The sequence below is a fragment of the Notolepis coatsorum genome, assembly GCF_963971535.1.
Source record: "Notolepis coatsorum genome assembly, chromosome: 2".
NCBI classification, from domain to species: domain Eukaryota; kingdom Metazoa; phylum Chordata; class Actinopteri; order Aulopiformes; family Paralepididae; genus Notolepis; species Notolepis coatsorum.
Genome location: NC_140166.1, coordinates 47,693,510 through 47,714,982, shown reverse-complemented (window position 1 = coordinate 47,714,982; position 21,473 = coordinate 47,693,510). Strand labels below are relative to the sequence as shown.

General features: G+C 42.6%; 1 protein-coding gene across 1 annotated transcript in view; it reads left to right on the top strand.

Annotated features, from left to right (window-relative positions):
* Window positions 1–5,440: 5,440 nt before the first annotated feature.
* The window catches only part of hk2 (hexokinase 2), a 60,728-nt gene continuing 44,695 nt past the window's right edge, over window positions 5,441–21,473 (top strand). The window contains exons 1-3 of the mRNA XM_084337938.1: window positions 5,441–5,703; window positions 20,016–20,178; window positions 21,245–21,393. Coding sequence (XP_084194064.1) covers window positions 5,641–5,703; window positions 20,016–20,178; window positions 21,245–21,393 — 375 coding nt within the window. The 5' untranslated portion in view covers window positions 5,441–5,640. The remainder of the gene's footprint in view (window positions 5,704–20,015; window positions 20,179–21,244; window positions 21,394–21,473) is intronic.

The window sequence follows — 21,473 nt, the reverse complement described above, 5'->3', positions numbered from 1 at the left end:
AATTCTATTCTGACCGAGTTTAAGCAAACGATGCTTGCTGACCCCTCATAAAGTCCGGTGGCTTAGCGCCAGATTTGAGAAGGATGTGGACGCGCCGGACAAAAGCACCAAATTTTTCCCACGTGTTCCTCATCATCATAGCTTTCATTTTGGGGTAGGGGCCACGTCATCATGATGGATTTAAAGATGGCCGCCATGTAAAATCAAGGTTCAGCCCATTAATAAATATCTTGGTTCATAGCGCGCTCAATATTTGAGCAAACACAAAGGTATTGATATCCCTGTAAACTAGAGAAGCTAAGCTTTCAATTGGTATCATTTTCATTAAGCCCAACTGTTGGGAAGGGAGTTTTAATAGGCAATGATTCAAAATGATGTTAAATTTTCGCCTAGAAAAAACTGCCATGCTCATCTTCCAAAAGGTCCCTTGGCTGTTCACATGAATATATCAGAGTGTACATTGGTTTTATAGGTACCCACAAGCCTCTTCTTTCCAGACATACCCACTTACATATGGGCAGAACCTTGATTTTACATGGCGGCCATCTTGAAATCCATCATGATGACGTGGCCCCTACCCCAAAATGAAAGCTATGGTGATGGGGAACACGTGGAAACAATTTGGTGCTTTTGTCCGGCGCGTCCAATTTTTTTTGCTAAGCCACCGTACTATAACGTTCGGTGTACCGTATACGCCTAAGTTTACCCCTAATCACTAGGGGAGGCCCTTTGCACACAAAATGTCATCCCTCACTCCCACCAACAGGGAGATGGGGCCTATGGGGAACAAGGCACCCTACAGTTCCCCATGATTCAGTTTCAGTGTGTGGTCCATCATCAGCTCTGCGAGTTCAACTTGAGCTTTGCTGCTTAAACTAGCGGCTGATGCGACAGGGTTGAACGGAACCCCGGAGCCAGAAATACGACTCAAACCTCTTCTCCAGCATACGCCGGTGTGCAGCGATCAGTTAAAAAAAAAGACGCTGAACTTCAGTGAGGTCTGGAGGCGTAGCCTTGGCGTCCAGGGCTTCTCTGTGTAGCATGCATTGGGTTATCTGCACGTTTTAGATTTTCCCTTCTCACGTTAGTTACAAAGCCCTTCACTCTCCCTGTCATTGACGGCATATCTTAGTGGTGTAGTGTATCTTGTAGACAAGGCCCATTGCAAGTTGCTGTACTCGTCTACTCTAAGCCATCCTAGGTTGTCAAAGTGGGCAGGGGTGAGGTGGGTTTTAGGAGTAAGGTCAAGCAGTAGTCTGACCAGTTTGTTTTGTGATGTTTGTAGTCTTGTTTTTAGTGCCTTTGAGGTGCTTTTGTATATGAGGTGCAAGCATAGTCGTAGTACCCTTGAATGAGTGCTCCTGTTGTCTTCAGGGTATTCTTGTTTACCAGAGAGGAGAGCCGGTACAAGAATCTAGTTCGTTGGTTGACTTTTTTTTATTACATTGGTTGCCATATTGTCACAGGAAAGATTTGCCTCGAACCTAGGTAGGTATGTTATTTCATCTTTCCTTGTGACAATATTGTCACCCACTGTAACAGAAAAGCCGTTGGCCTTGCAGAGTTTATTTGATCCAAAGAGAATGGACTCTGTTTTACCCAGGTGTAATGATAGTTTATCAACAAGCCAGGTGTAGATTCTGCAGAGTTCAGAGCTGAGGGCTTTTTCAACCTGCAACTTGTCCCTGTCGGAGACCAGCAGGGCTGAGTCGTCCGCGAACAGGAACAAGTTGCAGTCACAAGCTGATGACATTCATTTGCATAAATTAGGAACAGTAACGGTCCTAGTATGCGTCCTTGTGGAACACCACAGCTCACTGGCTGTGATGTGTGTACAGCCAGGGGGCACAAATCTAAGGATGTCAGACAAATGGGTAAACTGATTTATTTTGCAGAAAGTGGCTCAGGAGGTAGAGTGGTCGTCTGATTGATTGATTGATTGATTGATTGATTGAGAAGTTTATTAACAGATTGCGGAATGGGTACAGTACAGCTCAATACATACAATTGTTAAGGGGATGCAGACCAGAGAAAGACTTTCGTCTTGTTTACATCAGAGTCCCCCATTTTCAATTCATCATAGTCGGAAGGTTCCCAGTTCGATTCCCGTTCCTCCCAGGCAGCATGTCGAAGTGTCCTTGAGCAAGACGCTTAGCCCATAATTGCTCCCGATGTGCAGGTTGGCATGTTGCATGGTTGCCTCTGCCATCGGTGTGTGAATGTGTGAGTGAATGGGTAAAAATGTGAGGAACAAATATTGTAAAGCTCTTTGGAGTTCAACTTGAGCTTTGCTGCTTAAACTAGCGGCTGATGCGACAGGGTTGAACGGAACCCCGGAGCCAGAAATACGACTCAAACCTCTTCTCCAGCATGTGCAGGTGTGCAGCGATCAGTTAAAAAAAAGACGCTGAACTTCAGTGAGGTCTGGAGGCGTAGCCTTGGCGTCGAGGGCTTCTCTGTGTAGCATGCATTGGGTTATCTGCACGTTTTAGATTTTCCCTTCTCACGTTAGTTACAAAGCCCTTCACAGTTACAAAGCCCTATATACATTTTACAACACATTCCTCTTAGAATAATGCTCCAGATATACAGGGTTCAACTTCGTAACAGTGGTTTACTACACAGTGGTTCTTGTGTGGCTGAAACTCGGTTAATCTGTGCCTTATGAGTTTGCTCTTAATGTAAAGAAAGTTGATGTAAAACAAAAATATTGCATTTTCCTCATTAAAATATAATCAAATCAATCTGATAATAATTCCAAATCAAAGTTAATCAGTTATGCTTTTTTGATTTTTTAGAATGGCTACTTTATTTTAATCATATCAACACATGGTAGTATCAATTATGAGAAGTACAGTCCAGCAGGACTGTTTTGCTGTAAATGACAGATCTCACTATAGTCACTACTCTTATGACCAAAAGTAACTCGAGTAAGTAATTACTCTGAATTAAAATTACAGGTACTCAAATCTACTCAATTACAGTGACTATATACTTCACCTTTGCCTGTAACCATATGGGTAATATGATTCAGGTATATGATTTGTTGTATAGATTGCTTATGCAAATAACATGCATGATCAACATTTCAAGAGCATTGTTGTGTAAATCACACATCGTACCAATGTTATCAGGAACTTCCACCTTCAATTGGTGATGATGATGAAGACTAATGTGGACCTTATCCATACATCTACTCTACTCTCTTTCTTTCTCTTTGCAGCCTCTGAACAGAGCTTATCTAGTTGATAATCATGGAGGGCTTTTGATGTATTATCTTCCATTTAATTCTGACTGTAGTAGGGCACTGTCCTGCAGTAAATCAAATCAAATCAAATGTATTTGTAAGGCCCGACAACACAATAGCCATAAAACAGTAGCCATACTTTCAAAAACACTCTCAAAAAACACCTAAGGGAGACTGCAACTCGAAACTGGCCCCTGTAAATGTCCGAACACAACCCCCTCCAATGTACAGTAAATTACCAAGTATGGTCTTGTCAATAATCCAATGTACAGTGTTGATTGTACAGTTGTACAGTGTCCCCCACCCACCCCTCCTACCCAACCCCCCCCCCCACTCCTAACCAACCCCCCCCCCCCCCCCCACCCACCCAACCACCTCCAATGTACAGTCCCCCCCCACCCCCACCTACCCAATCCAATGTACAGTTTCCATGCCTAATGTATATACTCTTTTCTTTCTGGACTCTTTTTGTATCACAAACAGTACTGTAATTGCAAATCGGGTATGTCATAAATGTATAGATGGAGCAGTACTGTCTATCTGTATGTCATGTATGTCATATATGTTACGATGAATTGAAAATGGGGGACCCTGATGTAAACAAGACGAAAGTCTTTCTCTGGTCTGCATCCCCTTAACAATTGTATGTATTGAGCTGTACTGTACTGTACCCATTCTGCAATCTGTTAATAAAGTTTTCATTCATTCATTCATTCATTCATTCATTCATTCATACAAACTAACTATTTATTTTGCCAGGCATCACCATTGTTGCACAGCCAGCAGAAAGGAACTGCAGTTATTGTAATTAAGTGTGTGTATGTGATTTTCATTATAGATTTTTTTTGTGATACATTTATTTTACAGACTCAATACAATACAATAATGATAACAATTAAAATCATACGTAAGACATAACAAATTAAATCTGATAAATTATAGTCAAATGCATTAAAAACAATGACATTGGGAACACAAGACGGGGAGAATATATAAAAAATTAAATTATAATAATAAATTATAATGCTAAAAGAGATTTCTTCCCACAATCCCACCCTAGGATGCTTGAAGCCTTTTTACAACGCATCCGCGTTTCCGGGTTCCCGTTTTGCGCTCCGATTGGCCAGGTCATGTGACATGAGCGCCAATCGTGGGACGGCAAGTTTCTACACTGGTTAAGCTTAGGCACTCTTCGAAGTTGGTTAAGGTTAGAGTTTGTCTTAGAGCATGGCGATAGAACGCCAGGTAGTTTGCAGGCTGTTCGACACGGAAATGGGCAAACACGCTATTGGGCGCACATGTCATATGACCTGGCCAATCAGAGCGCCGGAAACGCGGATGCGTTGTAAAAAGGCTACGCGCCCCCAGGACCCCAGGGCCGAGCACCCGACCTCGCTTTTTGCTAGATCATGGATTTTACTCTCAGCTGCCGATGCCCACAACCCAATATTAGATTATCTGACTCCAATTACCCGAGCTGTGGAGATCTCTAAATAAATTGCATCTAAGAATGTTAGAGCCCAATTAATTATGATTTTCATATTATTTTAATCAAGACGCACCAGTTTAGAAGCACTGATATAGAAACACAATCATCCTCGACATTTCACTTAGGCCTAATATACAACATCTCTACAAAGACATGATGACAAATGGCATGACATGACAAACCAGACCTTGCTAAAAGTGCCCATAGTCTAAATTGAAGACGATACGCCAGTCCATCCTTAATAACTCTAAAACAAATATTGTTTTCAGATGTTTCTGAAAGCAAAGCAAAAAAATAAAAAAATTTACCTGTAAAATCAGTGGATATTCTCCACATTACTTATCATCATCGTGTGGAACACTATATACCTGTATGTCCCTATTCCATAAATGTCATGCATGTTGTGTATGTCATAAATGTCACTATGAATTGAAAATGGGGGACCCTGATGTAAACGAGACTAAAGTCTTTCTCTGGTCTGCAACCCCTTAACAATTGTGTGTATTTGAGCCGTACTGTATTGTACCCATTCTCTGCAATCTGTTAAATAAAGTTTTCATTCAATCATCATCATCATCATCATCATCATCATCATCATGATCATGTGTAGAGGGAACACACTGGGGGACGCCACACCTTCTCTCGGGGCCAATCGTCATCAACGACCGCGATGACGCTGAGCAACTCAGATTACTTGAGGAGGAAGGTGGAAGTTCCCCTGCTATGACTACTCACTTCGCTACTGTTTTAACAAGATAGTCTACTAGTCTGGATCCTCTTAAATTGAACCTTTTGAGATTAAATAAAGAGGCAACTGACCACTTTAAAGGAGACTGTGTCCTCGTATATTAGCTAGCTATATTCGATCAACGACACCAGGGTCATCCACACACACATCATCATCATGATAGCGTCGCATCTACTGGCGTATTACTTCACTGAACTTCACCATGACCAGGTCCAGAAAGTAAGTATGGGACATTATTATTATTATTATTATGAGTTTCATTTAATTCATCCCTATATATATACATGGCCTCGTGAGTTTGTCGCACTGTTTTTTTTAGCCCAACCCTGGAAACCTTGAATGTTTAAAATAACTGTTAAAAATGTTAATAAGTGTACACGACACGTGTGATGATTCCGCATTCCTACATGTGTTGTAAGACATGTACAACGACGAGATACACGTTGTTTTAATGCCACACACAACTATTATTACCACACAGAAATTTTACTCAAACTGAGTACAATTGTACTCAAGTTTGAGTAAAATGTACTCAGTTTGAGTCAAATGGACTCTGCGAAATGGACTGCACCAACCATAGTTGTGTGGCATTATTAAATAAAGTATCTTGTTGTACTGTAACAGTGTAACTATGCATTTCTTTATTGCGTCAGTCAGCCACTCTTGTTCCCGCCAGGCTTGAGTCATCATCGTGTCTGTTGTGATCATTTATAATATGACATGCAGTCAAACCCGTTGGTTATGAATGATCAGAACCTTTTAGTGGTTGGGCTAGCCTGTGTTTTCAACGTGTTCTGTATTGTGTGAACTTTAACTTAATTAATTGTGTGAACTTATGGCGCTTATGTTTTTGGCCTTCCCTATTACCCTCTTTAAGTGTCCAGTAATACCCTGTAGTTAGTACCACATATACAATTTATTACCCTGTTGTACCATGTACTACTACTACTACCAGTACCCTATCCTGTAGTGTGTAATGTAGTACAATGTAATATCCCTGTACTACCATGTAATACACTGTATAGACTACTGTGCTTTATTATAGTCGCCCATTTCATTTTCCATTTGGTCAGAAACACAATTTTATTTCCTGTCCAATTTTACTATGGAAGTCAATGGAGAAATTGGACGATGTCACTGAAATTGCATCCATCTGTAAGTTTACACTTACAGTGACCGGAGAGTGATGATTTCCCTTTAACTCACAGGGAGGGACTGAACTAAATGACATCCAGAAGTCAACTACACATCCTATATAGTATACTGTGTTTGAGTATTCTGCTGAAGGGTCCGCTGTACACCTAAAATCTCATTAAGTCTTGTTCAAATGTAGGGAGAAAACGATTAGTGGAGTGCTTAATGTAATAGCTTAGTGCTCAGGGTCACCTGAAATAATAATACAGTTAGGCTGAATCATTCATTTGGCTGGGGACCCCCAAGGCCTTCTATGGGACCCCCATTGAGAATGACTGCTTTCAGATTCAGACAACTTTATTGATCCCACGTGGGGCCATTCATATCGTAGCTTTGCACGAGTAACTAAACATCTCAACGACAACAGCAGCAACAACAACATTCCATCATGATACACAGTCCAGTAAAAGTAACAAGTAAAACAGACAACTAGGTGTAAAAGGCTACTTAAAGTGACTACTGTCTGAGTTTAAAAGTCTGATAGCCGACGGGACAAAAGATTTAGTATAACTGTTGGTCCTACTCAAAGGAACGTCATAAGGGCGGCCAGAAGGCAACAGTGAAAACCGCTGAGACGGAGCGTGGAGAGGTTGATTTGTGATGCTCGTCCCCTTCTTGACCACCTGGTCCGTCTAGAGAGAACATAGGTCTCTCTGTTTGACTCCAATTATTTTGGAGCACACTCTAACAATGTTCTGTAGGCTGTTATTATCTTTAATAGATAGACCACTGAACCAACGGATAAAAGAAAATGTTAAGAGGCTTTCAATAAAAGAACCATAAAAAGTAGATCTTCTCACTAACATTAAAAGAGTTCAGCTTTCTCAACAAGCAGATCCTCTGCAGCTCGGGTGCAAAGACCTTCCCTCTCCTCTCTTGGTCATTGTTGGCTGCTGGCTTTATCTCTGGTCTTATCATCATGGTCAGCTGGATATCCGTTGTTCAGACTAGTCTGTTTTGGAGAAGTTTCCTTTCCACACATTGTGCTGAGCTTTGGGATGTGCACAAGTTCACTTCTTCACGTTCGGTTAGTTGGTGGGTGTTCTGAAACGAATAATCAAATAGGCCCTTTTCACAGCAGCCATTTTAACATGTCATTTAAATGAACCCTTTCACTACCACACTACAGAAGGTTAACCTTTTCACTACCACACAACAGAAGGTTAACCTTTCACTACCACACTACAGAAGGTTACGCTTTCACTATCACACTACAGAAGGTTAACCTAGTGGGATCCTAGTGAACGAAAAGTGCAATACAAATACAATTTATTATTATTATAACCGTCTGTAGTGTGGTAGTGAAAGGTTAACCTTCTGTAGTGTGGTAGTGAAAGGTTAACCGTCTGTAGTGTGGTAGTGAAAGGGCTAACCTTCTGTAGTGTGGTAGTGAAAGGTTAACCTTCTGTAGTGTAGTGAAAGGGTTAATCCTTTGGTAGTGTGGTAGTGAAAGGGTTAAACACAGTGTAAACACGGGTGTAATTAATAATAACATTACTTATGGTCCCTTTCCATTTAGGCGTGTTACACTCACAGCCATTCCAGTGAGACGGCATACACACCAGTGCCCTGGCACACCTGAATGGAATGGGCCATGTCATATTCTGTGTAGGGCTGCACGGTTTTGGGAAATAATCTAGTTGTGATTTTTCTGACAGATATTGTGATTGCGATTAAATTTGCGATTATAATTATGATTTTTTTTTAAGCAGCCCCACAGAGGTTTATTGTAAAATGCGTCTTGCATCTGGCCTACGCGGTGGGTCTTTTCGGGACACCGAGCCTGAAAATGTTTCTTTTTACCTTGGAATCGATACCGGTACCCAACGGTACCTTTTTTTTTGTACTTTACTCTCCCTCTCTGAAGTCTAAACTTCACAACACACAATCTGAAACCCCTTACCTCCCTCTCCCAAACCGATCTTGTATCTCAATGGGACTTCCTGGTTAAATAAATAATAAAAAAAAAAAAAAAATTGCAGTCTGTAGCGTGGTAGTGAAAGGTTAACCTTCTTTTATTTATTTTTTATTTATTTTTTTCCGTTTTATACATAAAAACAAGACAAACGCAATACAGTAATAATGAGACCTCACAATACCACAATAACAACAATGACATGAGAAATAATAAATACAGTACATAAAAACTCTACTTATAATATTACAGACACCACAAAAGACATTTCCTCCCCCACTTCCACCCCAGGACCCCCCAGGACCAACACCCCAATCCCGCTCCGCTGCTAGATAGTGGCCTTAACCTTCTTAAAGGTTAACCTTCTGTAGTGTGGTAGTGAAAGGGTTAATTAGGTTTTTCTGAAGGACTGATTTTGGCTGTTAAGATATCATTGAATCCAGAATGCTATAGTTGTCTACTGTAATTGAGTAGATAACAGTAGAGAAAGTGAACCCCATGATTAGAATAGTCACTCTATATTCTCTCATTGTGCTAACCACTATTCCCCGGAAATGTTTATGGGGACCTACTGGAACCACCTCAATGACCTTTTTGGGGTCCCTTGACCCCATGTTGAGAATCACTGGTCTAGCCTATATCTTTACTTCCAACATATATTTTACAGCGTAGGTCAAGGGCCTGTCCCCACCAGGCCACGTGAGCGGATCGGCGCGGGCGAGAAATCCGCTCTTCGCTCTTTAAAGCTTGGTCCGCTCCGCTAATCGCTCATGTTGACCCCGCCCCCAAGTCGCTCTCCGCTCGCTCACCGCTCACCTTGAATCGAGCGCTCCCCGCGCCACATCGCTCGGCAGATTTTTTTTTTTTTTTTTTTTTTTTTGGAGCATGGTGTAAATTAGCTCAAACTACAACAGTCTACACCCCCTGGGCCCCTTAACAATTGTTTGTATTGAGCCGCATTGTAATTGTACCCATTCTGCAATGTTAAATAACGTTGTTTATCCATTCACTAGCTCTATTAAGCGATGATAGCTAGCCTAGCCACAATGCTATTGTCGCTGCCATTAACGTTAGCATGTAAGCTAACGACAACAACAATGGCGTCAAAACGTTTTGGGACAGGATGTGAGTGACAAAGCCTGAACAGGATATCACAGGTTCACCCTTCTCATTGGTTGAAAATGGCCTTCATGTTTGTACATCGCCATCTGTTGCTTTGGCATTGTACTACATGTATATTACATCAGTGTTAAACCACTGTGTGAGCGGTCCGGAGCGGATTGGAGCGGAGGAGAACTCTCGCTCCGGACGTCACGCCGACACATTTTAAAACCCACTCCTCGCTCACGTCAAAACCGCCCGCTCCGCTCTGCTCACGCTCCGATCCGCTAACATGCACTGGTCCCCACAAAAGGAGACTAATCAGAGCTAGGAAACAGATGGGTAGCCCAGTCAGCCAGCAAGCCACCTAGCTGAGAGCTAGCTCAACCAATCAGATCAAGCCATGACATAACACTTTTGTATGCAAGAAACCAAGCTACATTCACCAGCAACGTACAGGAGCTTTGTCATATGATATACTGTATATATGGCGATGCTAATGCGATGTTAATGTTGATCTATTTTTGTTTGGAGGGAATATGCCAATTAGCAAGCTTATTTAATGTAATTAATCTATCTATTAATTAATCTATCATTATAGATGAGATGGTTTAGTTTTGTAGTTTTGCTTCTACTCATCCAGCTTATTAATGTTAGCTTGACATAGCTAGGACTATTTCTTATCACTTCTCACATCAATTTGGCGCCTACGTCAGACTATCTGTCTTGTTGTTAGTATGTAGTGCTGCCCATGTATTGTCTTGTGGTGGCTGCATCCAGGGACCGAAACTAAAGCCTGTCTGCTCTAGTCTATATCGGACCTCCATGAGCTAACGTTACTGTTTAAACAATGACCCAGTCAACTATTCACTGTATATATTTTTTTTAATCAAAAAAATTTTGGCAGGTAAGAAATATGCTTGGCGGGTAGACTCTTCCCATCTACCCGCCACTAGGCCGGTGAGTCAAAAAGTTAATTTCGCTCCCTGGCTGCATCTCAGGCCCGCCCTTTTCCTTGGACGAATATCACAATATATACACGATGTATCACAATACAGTATGTGCTTAGGTATGGAAAATTACATGTTGGATAGTGTAATGGATGTTAATCATATTGGCATTATATACTACTGCATGGTAATGGGTGATACAGTGTCAAACTTTTGAATTTATTTGGTTAATTTCAGAAATTATTTTGTAAGAAATCTGACTTAATATTAGCATTTTATCATTAATTTAGTGAGACATTCATAATCTGTAACTGTTTTAGCAGGTCTTCTTAGTTTCTGTCTTTTTAGGTGATTTCCCCAGTTTTGTTTGCTTTGTTTTTGCCTTGTTGTGTACTTATTTATTTTAACTAACTTGTCGTCATTGGAAATGAGCCGGGCAAGCTCAATGATTTGAATTCACTAGCTTACATAAAGGTTTGATGATGATGATGATGATTGTGACATTAAAGAGGTGTAGACAACTTCAGCATCTTCAGGCTGTGCCTGTGTGTAACATCAGAGGTCCAACTCTGTATCTTGTAGCCATGCCCTTATCTCTGGTCCCACATCAAAGAGGCTGGCTTTCCAAGGTGGTCTGTACAGGGGGCAGATGGTCCGACTCCGGATATGCTCGACAGTCGCATGCAGCGCTGTCTGCCAGGCCCCACTTCTTCAATGATTCTTTGAAGCGACCAACCCCCAGTTCTTAACCCTTTCACTACCACACACTACCAAATGGTTAACCCTTTCACTGCGACAACACAGAAGGTTAACCCTTTCACTGCCACATGACAACGGGTTAACCCTTTCACAACCACACTACATAAGGTTAACCCTTTCACTACCACACTACAGACGGTTAACCGTCTACTTCTGTAGTGTGGTAGTGAAAGGAAACAGGTTTTTACTGTGAATGACAGACCTCATTGTGCTCACTACTCCTATGGCCAAAAATAACTAGCCTTCCTGAATTAGTTCACCAAGCCTGTTTAACTGCAGTCAGTTATATAGCATACTTGGCTATCGCGTCTTGCTCAGCCAGTATTCATATAACTAGGTTATGAAATAACCTTTCGTTATATAGCATACTTGGCTATCGCGTCTCGCTCTGCCAATGAGATAACTTCTTATCTCATTGGCAGAGCGAGACGTTCAGCCAGTATTCATATAACTAGGTTAGGAAATAACCTTTCGATTTTGGACAGTGCATTTCACCTTCTCCTTCCAGGTCATATTGTACTATCTCATGTTTCAGATTGTAATGCTGCCGTGCGCTCATGTTGCTCCCGGTTGCCAGAACTTTCTGTACCATCAGGCTATCGGATATTTATTCTCTCTGCTGCTACGGTGTACAACTAGACCTTGTGGCCAAGGTGACTTAACTGTAATCGTACACTGGTTTTGCCTTACTGGCTCAGGGCCACAGAGCCAATGGAAGACTCCTTCAAGAAAAGATTGAGACTAGGCTTGGGCAATATTGATTTTCTATAATTATTCGGTTTCCACCAAAAACGCCTGTTTGTACCAATGAAACATTAAACAAACTCTCTTTGAAATCGCTCTGAAATCCTGCAAGGCGTGATATTGTTGCACGAAGCTGTGGAGTATCGATAGTTTGCCTTAACGCTAGGGTGTTAGCCTTAGCGCTATCCAAAAGACAATAACGGCGGTTTGTGTTTATGGATTTCCAAATTGTGCCAACAACATGTCGCCCACTTTGATATGGACTTGCCGTTCCATGAGCGGAGAGACCTGCTGCAGACGGTGGACGTCATTACAAATGGTAATGGGACTGTTTTGACTGACTATGCCTTGATATTGTTGTGCATTGTTATGTCCGTGTTATGTTATGTCTCGTTATTGCTGCTGCCATTATGCGTTCTAAAAATAGATTTCCCTAAACATCTTGCACATGCGAGTTCTGATTCACAAATCAACATGTTTCATAAGAGTGAGTGCAGTGGGAGCTGTTGTAACAGGGGTGATGTAAGGCCATGTACTAGGCCTGTTACAACAGCTCCCACTGCACTCACCCTTATGAAACATGTTGATTTGTGCATCAGAATATACTTGCGCTTCTGTCTTCATCTTGCTTGCAAAAAAGCTAAAGTTTGCTTACAGTTCACTTTACAGTTGGATGGAAACGCAGCTAATGTCATTGTAGTAGCTTGGAATAGCTGTCTTAAATATCTGCGACATGGTACACAGTAAGTCATATTGGGCACCCGATATCTTTGTATTTACCATTTCTTTCCCAATGTACCTACTACCTAGTAACTGCTCTCAATACAGCCTCACCACTGTTGACTGTCGTGTTTATATTTTGTAGGGCTGTCTTAACCACTTTGATTGCCTAAGGCTAAATTCATGATATACCATAGGTTGCCAGCTCTATTTGTCTATGGAGAAGTTCCCCTTCTTTGCAGGGCTATAACTTTTTAAATTCTATTGCTAAATTGCCATTATTAGGGCCCATTCAATGTCTTATATGTATTGTTCAGGGTGTATGAACGTTAAACTTTTTCATTCACATATTCATACTAAAATATGATCTAAAGTATAAGTATGTTTTCATCTCTTTCTGCAGCTTTCTCCAGAATGTGATTTATAGCCCCAAATGCATTATATTGATGATCAAATACAGTTTGATAGCAATCGGCGCGATATAAAAAAATCCAACTGGACGGACTTCTGGAAGTTACTACACGTCATCTGATGTTGACCAGATGGGCGAGGGGGCGTTTATAATTCCGTGGGCAGCGTTATACTTCATCTAATGTGGGTAAAATGTTCATCATAGCAGTTAGTGTCGAACACGGAAATATTACACGCTAAAACTCACCCCAGTCTCCGCGGGCCGTTGGGCGATCAGCGTGGGGTAGACAGTTTTCCATTATGGGATGTAAAAATATCCGGTCCATTTCCAGCTTGTATAATAGTATATACGTCCAAATCATGTGGTTTATCGAGTTATTGGCAACGGATCGCTATGTATTGTGACGAGCTAGAGTGCCGGAACCTATACCGAGTGCCCGGAAGTAATATGGGTGAACAGCACATCGTCCAAGTAACTTCCTGTTAGGCGATTGCGCCGATCGGCCACCAGATGGCGCTCTTGAACGGCTAGAGGGTTCAGTGGGGCTTTTTGGTGGGTCTCAGGCCAGCGGATGGGAAATATGAATCCGATTACAGATTCTTGAAATATTGATATCAAAGACGAGTTACGGCGTCTTCAGCAACTTGAGCATGGCGGGGAAGGACGCCTAAACTTGTCTTCTGGCAGTTAAAGTGTTAATAATTCGAAGCTTTGTTCGATGGGCACGGCATTCAAACGGGAAAATAAAATTTTAATATAAATTTTTTTTATTTATTTTTATTGATTGTTTTCCTCCCCCCTCCCACCTGCAAAATATTGCGCGTCCAATGAAACGAACGTCATACGCCTCATTAACTCTGCCTCTCTTGTTTTTTTTGTTTTTTTTATTGATCTTTTTCCCCCCTCCATTTTCCTCCGATTTTCTCCCATCCCAATGTTAGTCGTTATGCCAATTCCCAATCCCCTTCCTGGTTGCTGCGCACTTACCCCCCACAGTCGGTCTGGGAGAGTGGAGGCTATCACGTGCTTCCTCCGACACACGTCCAGCCAATCAACCGCTTCTTTTCACCTGGCAGCGCGGATTCTCATTGAGAGGGCGTAGCGTGTGGAAGGATCACACTATCCCACTCAAGTCCTATCCGCGCTTAGCAGGCGCCCCGACCGAACTGTAGGAGTCGCTGTTTACCACGACCCGGACCCACCCCGCCAGCTTCTCCCACCCTCTAATACAGCCAATTGTATTAGTGTGAACGGCCAGCCAAGCTGGTGACAACCCCGGAGCTGTGAGCTGGATTCGAACAGGCGAATCTAGCCGCTCCGGGGTTTGGTGACGAACGCAATCTCCGTTACGCCACCTGACCGCCCCCTCTGCCTCTCTTTGTTAACTACAACAAGCATGTGAAGATTCCTCATTAACTCCTCTGTTGAATACAACAAGGACATGTGCAGCAGACATAAGAAGTCCTCAGGCGTGTCGTTACACTTTAAAATATGCAAAGACAACACTCAAAAAGCAGATTGGCAGATATGCCACAAGAAAATTGGCATATCACAACTCTAGCTTGCAACATAATTATGTAATGTAATGTCGTTGGCTGTGTAACAGAGAGCAGGCAGCTCCCGACTCTATTATTAATTTAATCTTTTTTAATTATTAATTAATTCAATTTTAATTTAATTAAAATCGAATCTTTGTCCCAGAAGCTTCGACGGCCAAAAAAATCTTCAAAGGTCTGCCCTAATATTTTGTTGCCTTTATGAAAGCCCCAATGGTTGCTGATTATCGTTCTGTTATCTGGGACACGTAAGGACCATCGTGGCCAACCAAGTTCGGATTGCATGATAACATTGTGATATCGCCCAAGCCTAATTCGTACCAAAGATTTGTTTTAAATCTATACCAAGAAACTGAGAAATGTCTGCATTGTACTTAGGGGTGGGAATTGCCTGAGACCTCACGATACGATACTATCGCGATACTTGCGTCACAATACAATAGTATCGCGATACTAAATATATTGCGATACGCTGAGTATCATTTTTTTTTTTGTATTACCTTTTTTCAACTGCAAAGTAAAACTTTGTCAACATGTTTTATCTAATAAAGTTGAGTCTGTTCATCTCACTTCAATCATTTTTATTGCAGAACATGGTATTTTCTCAAGCAGACAGATGTAAACACTGTAATCTGTGTTGCATGTACCTGACAAACTGAACTGTTTGTATTACAGTCATATTCCAACTTAACTGAATGCACATGTGTGTGTGGACTACTGTACTATTACAGGTATTGAAATGAACAATGCAACTTCCTTATAATTTTTTTTAATTTCTTTTACATTTTTTATGAATAATTAAATATCGATACTTGGCGTCCCTGTATCGATACAGTATCGCCACGCAAAGTATTGCGATACTACTACGTATCGATTTCCCCCCCACCCCTATTGTACTGTATATTGTATTGTAACTAGGGCTGTCTTAAATACTTCGAAGCTTCGAAGCTTCGTTCGATGGCACAAGCTTCGAACATTAAAAAAAAAATAAAAATCAAATTTTTTTTTTCACATTTTTTATTTTTATTTTTACTTCTGTGTGTGTGTGTGTGCATGGGGCCATTGGGTGGGGCCGGGGGACAAATACACTGGAGGAAAGTAACCCAGCTCAGCACTGCCCAAATTATATCATCACTATTGCCTGTTTGAAGGATATCATCCTCAAACACATATTATACACCACCTACACGCCTATTCTCAGTCCTTGCCCCACAATGGTGGAATGAACTACCCACCCCAGTTAGGACAGCCGAATCCCATCCAATCTTTCGCCGTCGACTAAAGACTCACTTCTTCAACCATTATCTGAAATAAAATTTAAAAAATAAAATAAAAAAAATCTAACCCTAACTAACCTTACTGTCATGCACTTGTCCTAATAAACTAACCTACACTGTAACACGCAACACTTTGATGAATATTGTTACTCAGCTGATAGAGTTGTATCCTTCCTGATGACTTGTCGTACAGAACTTGTAAGTCGCTTTGGATAAAAGCGTCAGCTAAATGACTAAATGTGAATGTAAATGCCTTGTAGAATTCCACACATAAGAAAGAAAGATACTGGGATGAATAAACAAAATGGGAAATAAAATGTAGAAATGCATGCAATACATAAATAAATATGAATCTCTATATATGAAATAGAACATTTAGATAAGGTGCTACTGAGATGTTTTGGTGAGTTCTTAGTTTTTTTGTGGAAGTAGCCCTTCTTAAAAATGCATGAACATTCACTGATAATTTGTCTGTAGTGGAGTCTACAAGGTCTACATTGCCGGACCATGTAGAATCCGGACCTTGTAGACTGACATAATTCTGTGCATAGTTTAGTCTACACAGGCCATATTTCAAATAATCAAAATCTTACTTCATTCATCTTAAACATTCTTGATTTGGGGGATTGGTAGTTCCCATGAAATCTGAAGTTGTTCAAACGACAACAGCGATCCACCTTGAATTAAATCACACTGTGTTGGCTGCGTCACAGTCACGAAAGGGGCTACTTAATTCATTAATCCTTCCAATCCACTTTATTTATAGAGCACATTTAAAAACAACAAAGTTTACCAAAGTGCTGTACAAGTCCCACAACATAAGATAAAAAAAAAAAAAATTATAAAAAAAAAAAAAAATTATATATATATATATTTTTTTTAAATTCGAAGCTTCGAATTAAAATCGAAGCTCGGCCCCAAAGCTTCGATTGCCAAAAAAAATTCGAAGGTCAGCCCTAATTGTAACTCAGTTAAAAAAATATTCTACTCTGTGTTGTATATTATGTATATTGAACACTTTTGTTTACGTACTTTTGACTTTCTATTTTATACTTTATCAATTTTTATCTAGCACACTCTCAGGAGCATAACAGAAAAAAGCATTTAATATAAAAGTATTCTGTATTTTTGTATGACAACAACTAAAGAAACTTGAACTGAGGCTCAGGGGGGTTTGGCCTTTAGGAGACGCTTGGTCTCGTGCCTCAGGCTGGTGTGACTTGGCTAGGAGCCCTCTTCCGATGAAGGCATACAGTGAGTGAGTTAGTTTTGGCTGTGAGTTGGAGCTCAGGCTGCTCTGCACACTCCACCTCCCTCTGCCGTCTCATGCCGTCGCCACCTCCTGTCACATGATCACTTCTCTCAGCTGTGTTTTGCAAGCCAGTGGTGTTTCCTGGTATTTAGCATGGGACACCAGCTGCTCCGGCATCCAGTTCCTGGTGTTGCAGAGCCGATGGCGCAGGGGACAGGGTGTTGGCCCAGGGGACAGGGTGTTGGGGCAGGGTGTTAGCCCAGGGAACAGGGTGTTGGCCCAGGGAACAGGGTGTTAGGACAGGGTGTTGGGGCAGGGTGTTAGCCCAGGGAACAGGGTGTTAGGACAGGGTGTTAGGACAGGGGACAGGGTGTTGGGGCAGGGTGTTGGGGCAGGGTGTTAGCCCAGGGAACAGGGTGTTAGGACAGGGTGTTGGCCCAGGGGACAGGGTGTTGGGGCAGGGTGTTAGCCCAGGGAACAGGGTGTTAGGACAGGGTGTTGGCGCAGGGGACAGGGTGTTGGCCCAGGGGACAGGGTGTTAGGGCAGGGTGTTAGCCCAGGGAACAGGGTGTTAGGACAGGGGGTTAGCCCAGGGAACAGGGTGTTAGGACAGGGGGTTAGCCCAGGGGACAGGGTGTTGGGGCAGGGTGTTGGGGCAGGGTGTTGGGGCAGGGTGTTGGGGCAGGGTGTTAGGACAGGGTGTTAGGACAGGGGACAGGGTGTTAGGACAGGGTGTTAGCCCAGGGGACAGGGTGTTGGCCCAGGGGACAGGGTGTTGGGACAGGGGACAGGGGGTTAGCCCAGGGGACAGAGTGTTAGCCCAGGGGACAGGGGGTTAGGACAGGGGACAGGGGGTTGGCACAGGGGACAGGGGGTTAGCACAGGGGACAGGGTGTTAGGACAGGGGACAGGGTGTTAGGACAGGGGACAGGGTGTTAGCCCAGGGGACAGGTTGTTAGCCCAGGGGACAGGTTGTTAGCCCAGGGGACAGGTTGTTAGCCCAGGGGACAGGTTGTTAGCCCAGGGGACAGGGGGTTAGCCCAGGGGACAGGGGGTTAGCCCAGGGGACAGGGTGTTAGGACAGGGGACAGGGTGTTAGGACAGGGGACAGGTTGTTAGCCCAGGGGACAGGGGGTTAGGACAGGGGACAGGTTGTTAGCCCAGGGGACAGGGGGTTAGCCCAGGGGACAGGGTGTTGGGGCAGGGGTTGTGTCAATCCTAGTTTCCACTATTACAGTACATGTCTGTGGACATGAGAGGGAGCTATAGAGAGCCGAGTGAGTTTATTTATTATTCTATCATTTCTACTGCATTTTTTTCTTTTAATTTTAAATTACATTTCTAACCGGTTTCAATTTTATTTTTGAAAATGTACATCCAGTCCAGTTTGAGATTCTGTTTTCTGTTTGATAACAAGCACACCTCAGAAGAAGAACCATATAAGTCTGTTTGACGTTTTCAGAAGAATGTTTTCAAACTTCATTATTTAGTGTTGTGTTCATTCATAGTTAAAGACGGTAGTGTACTTTCTGGTCATGTATCACACATTCACACTCAAGTGATTGGATTGAACCAACGATTCAAAACATAAGTTATATGGTTCTTCAGTGCAATGGTTCAATTGGAATTCTGTGTGATTTGCCACGTGAGCTGATATTGTGATTACGGGCCAACGATATCGGGAAAGAAATCCCTCACCATTACTGGGATATGAGTTTCTTCTTTCATATGGTCCTGCAGGCTGATCTGCCACATGGGTTCGTTCACGTGATGATTCCACACTGAGGTGTCTTTGTTCTATTGACTCATGATCACTGCTGCCACATCATGGAAACTATTTTACATGGTCCTTCTAAAAAAAACTGAATGAAATGCATAAAATTAAACTCAAAATAAAAATCATTGTTTTTCTTAATTCTTTTAACCCTTTCACTACCACACTACAGACGGTTAACCCTTTCACTACCACACTACAGAAGGCCCTTTCACTACCACACTACGGAAGGTTAACCCTTTCACTACCACACTACAGACTGTTATAATAATAATAATAATAATTTGTATTTGTATTGCACTTTTCGTTCACTAGGATCCCACTAGGTTAACCGTCTAGTGTGGTGGTGAAAGGTTTTAAAAGTTTTTTTTCATTTTTGATCAGGAAGCGGTGATACAGACCTATGTTAGTGTTGGATTGGCTGGACACTTAAGACGTTTTGAACCTGTAAATGAAGTAATCGCAGATGTTGTGTGAGACGGCGCCTTTTTAAAATCATTGTGCTCATTGAAAGCCTTGAACGATGACTTGAGACTTTTCACCTCCAGTCCTTTAGGGTTTATGTGGGACCATAATCCTCCAATCACAACTGTTGCTTTCCTCTGACAAAATTGGTTTAACCCTTTCACGGCCACACTGAAAAGGGTTAACCCTTGCAGGCTTGCACTACCACACTAGAGAAGGTTAACCCTTTCACTACCACACTACAGACGGTCAACGGTCTGTAGTGAAAGGGTTAACCTTCTGTAGTGTGGTAGTGAAAGGGTTAAAAAGGGGGCAGAGCTTGAGATGGGTCAATGTGTCCAATCCATCTTCAGGCTTGTAGCAGATTGATGTAATTGTTTTTTTTTATGTGGCACCTTTTGCTCTATTTTAGGTGGACAAATACCTGTACCACCTGCGGCTGTCCGATGAGAACCTGATGGACGTGGCGGTGCGGTTCCGCCGGGACATGGACAAGGGCCTGGGCCGGGACACCAGCTCCACCGCCGCCGTCAAGATGCTGCCCACGTTTGTACGCTCCACCCCTGACGGAACAGGTGGGTGGCTCTGTAGTCTTGAGAGCTGCTGGAGATGTCTCTAGTCACTGTCACACCGTGGCCCTGTGTGTGGATTAAGGCTACGAAGGAAAAGTGTCTCTCCAATCATAGACGAAGTGATGGAAGCTGAGATTGGAGACACGGTGTGACAACACAGGCCCCCCCCCCCCCCCCCCCCCCCCCCCTCCCACCAGTAGTCGGATTCTTCCCCCAGGGCAGGCCATCAGAACACTGAACACTGATCTCTCCACACACACAAAAGCACACATGAACACACACCCTCACTTGCACTCTCTCACACACAAATGCACTACAAAAAGGTCACTTTAAAAACTGTATATTTGTATATTATTGTATATACCGGTAGTACTCATTACCTTTTTATTTAAGCTTAGCATTAGCTTAATTTGTATATTATTACTTTTTATCATGTCTATTCTATTTTATTATCTATTTTATTATTCAATTTAATTTGTATTTTTGCACAATCGAGGCAGGCATGGCCACCTTCATTTCACTACATGTCTCCGTCTCGTGTCTGCATATAGAACTCTTGAATCTTGTTATCTAGAGAACAAATGAGAGTTCAAACAGAGTCTCTATTGACTATAGAACGCGGGGAAGTGGTGTCATTCTACACAGTTAGGCAATAGTGTGCAGTACCGCGGAAGCATCCGGCAAGGCCAAGGCAATCGGACGTGACCTGTTGGGGGGGGGGGGGGGGGGGCGTGGAGTGTTTGGCCAAGTCTCTGTTTGCTTCTGCTGTTGACTTGGGTCATTATTGACACATTACAGCACTGGCAGGCAGATGTTAACCAGCCTCATCGACTCCGGGAGGAGAAGAAAGTGAGGCAGCAGGGTGACGTGGAAAGACCAACTTTATTTTCATCAGACTCGTGGCGCCTGAGACGGCTGCCGTTCTGCGATTGTTCTTTTCCTCTAGGAAAACATTAACCCTTTCACTACCACACTACCAAGGGATAACCCTATTTTTTTTTTGCTTCTAGCCTCTTTAAAAAAAAAAAAAAAAAGTTTAATTCCATTACTATATTTGTTTTCTTTTAAGAAACGGGTCACTTCCTGGCCCTGGACCTAGGTGGGACTAACTTCCGGGTGCTCCTGGTGAAAGTGTCGGCCAATGGCAAGCAGAAGGTGGAGATGGAAAACCAGATCTATGCCATTCCTGAGCAGCTGATGAGAGGCAGCGGCTGTGAGGTCAGTAGCGTCGCCCCGCTGTGGAGGATGCAGACCTCGTCTCCTCCCTCTGAGCTATCTCACACAGCCCCCCCCCCCCT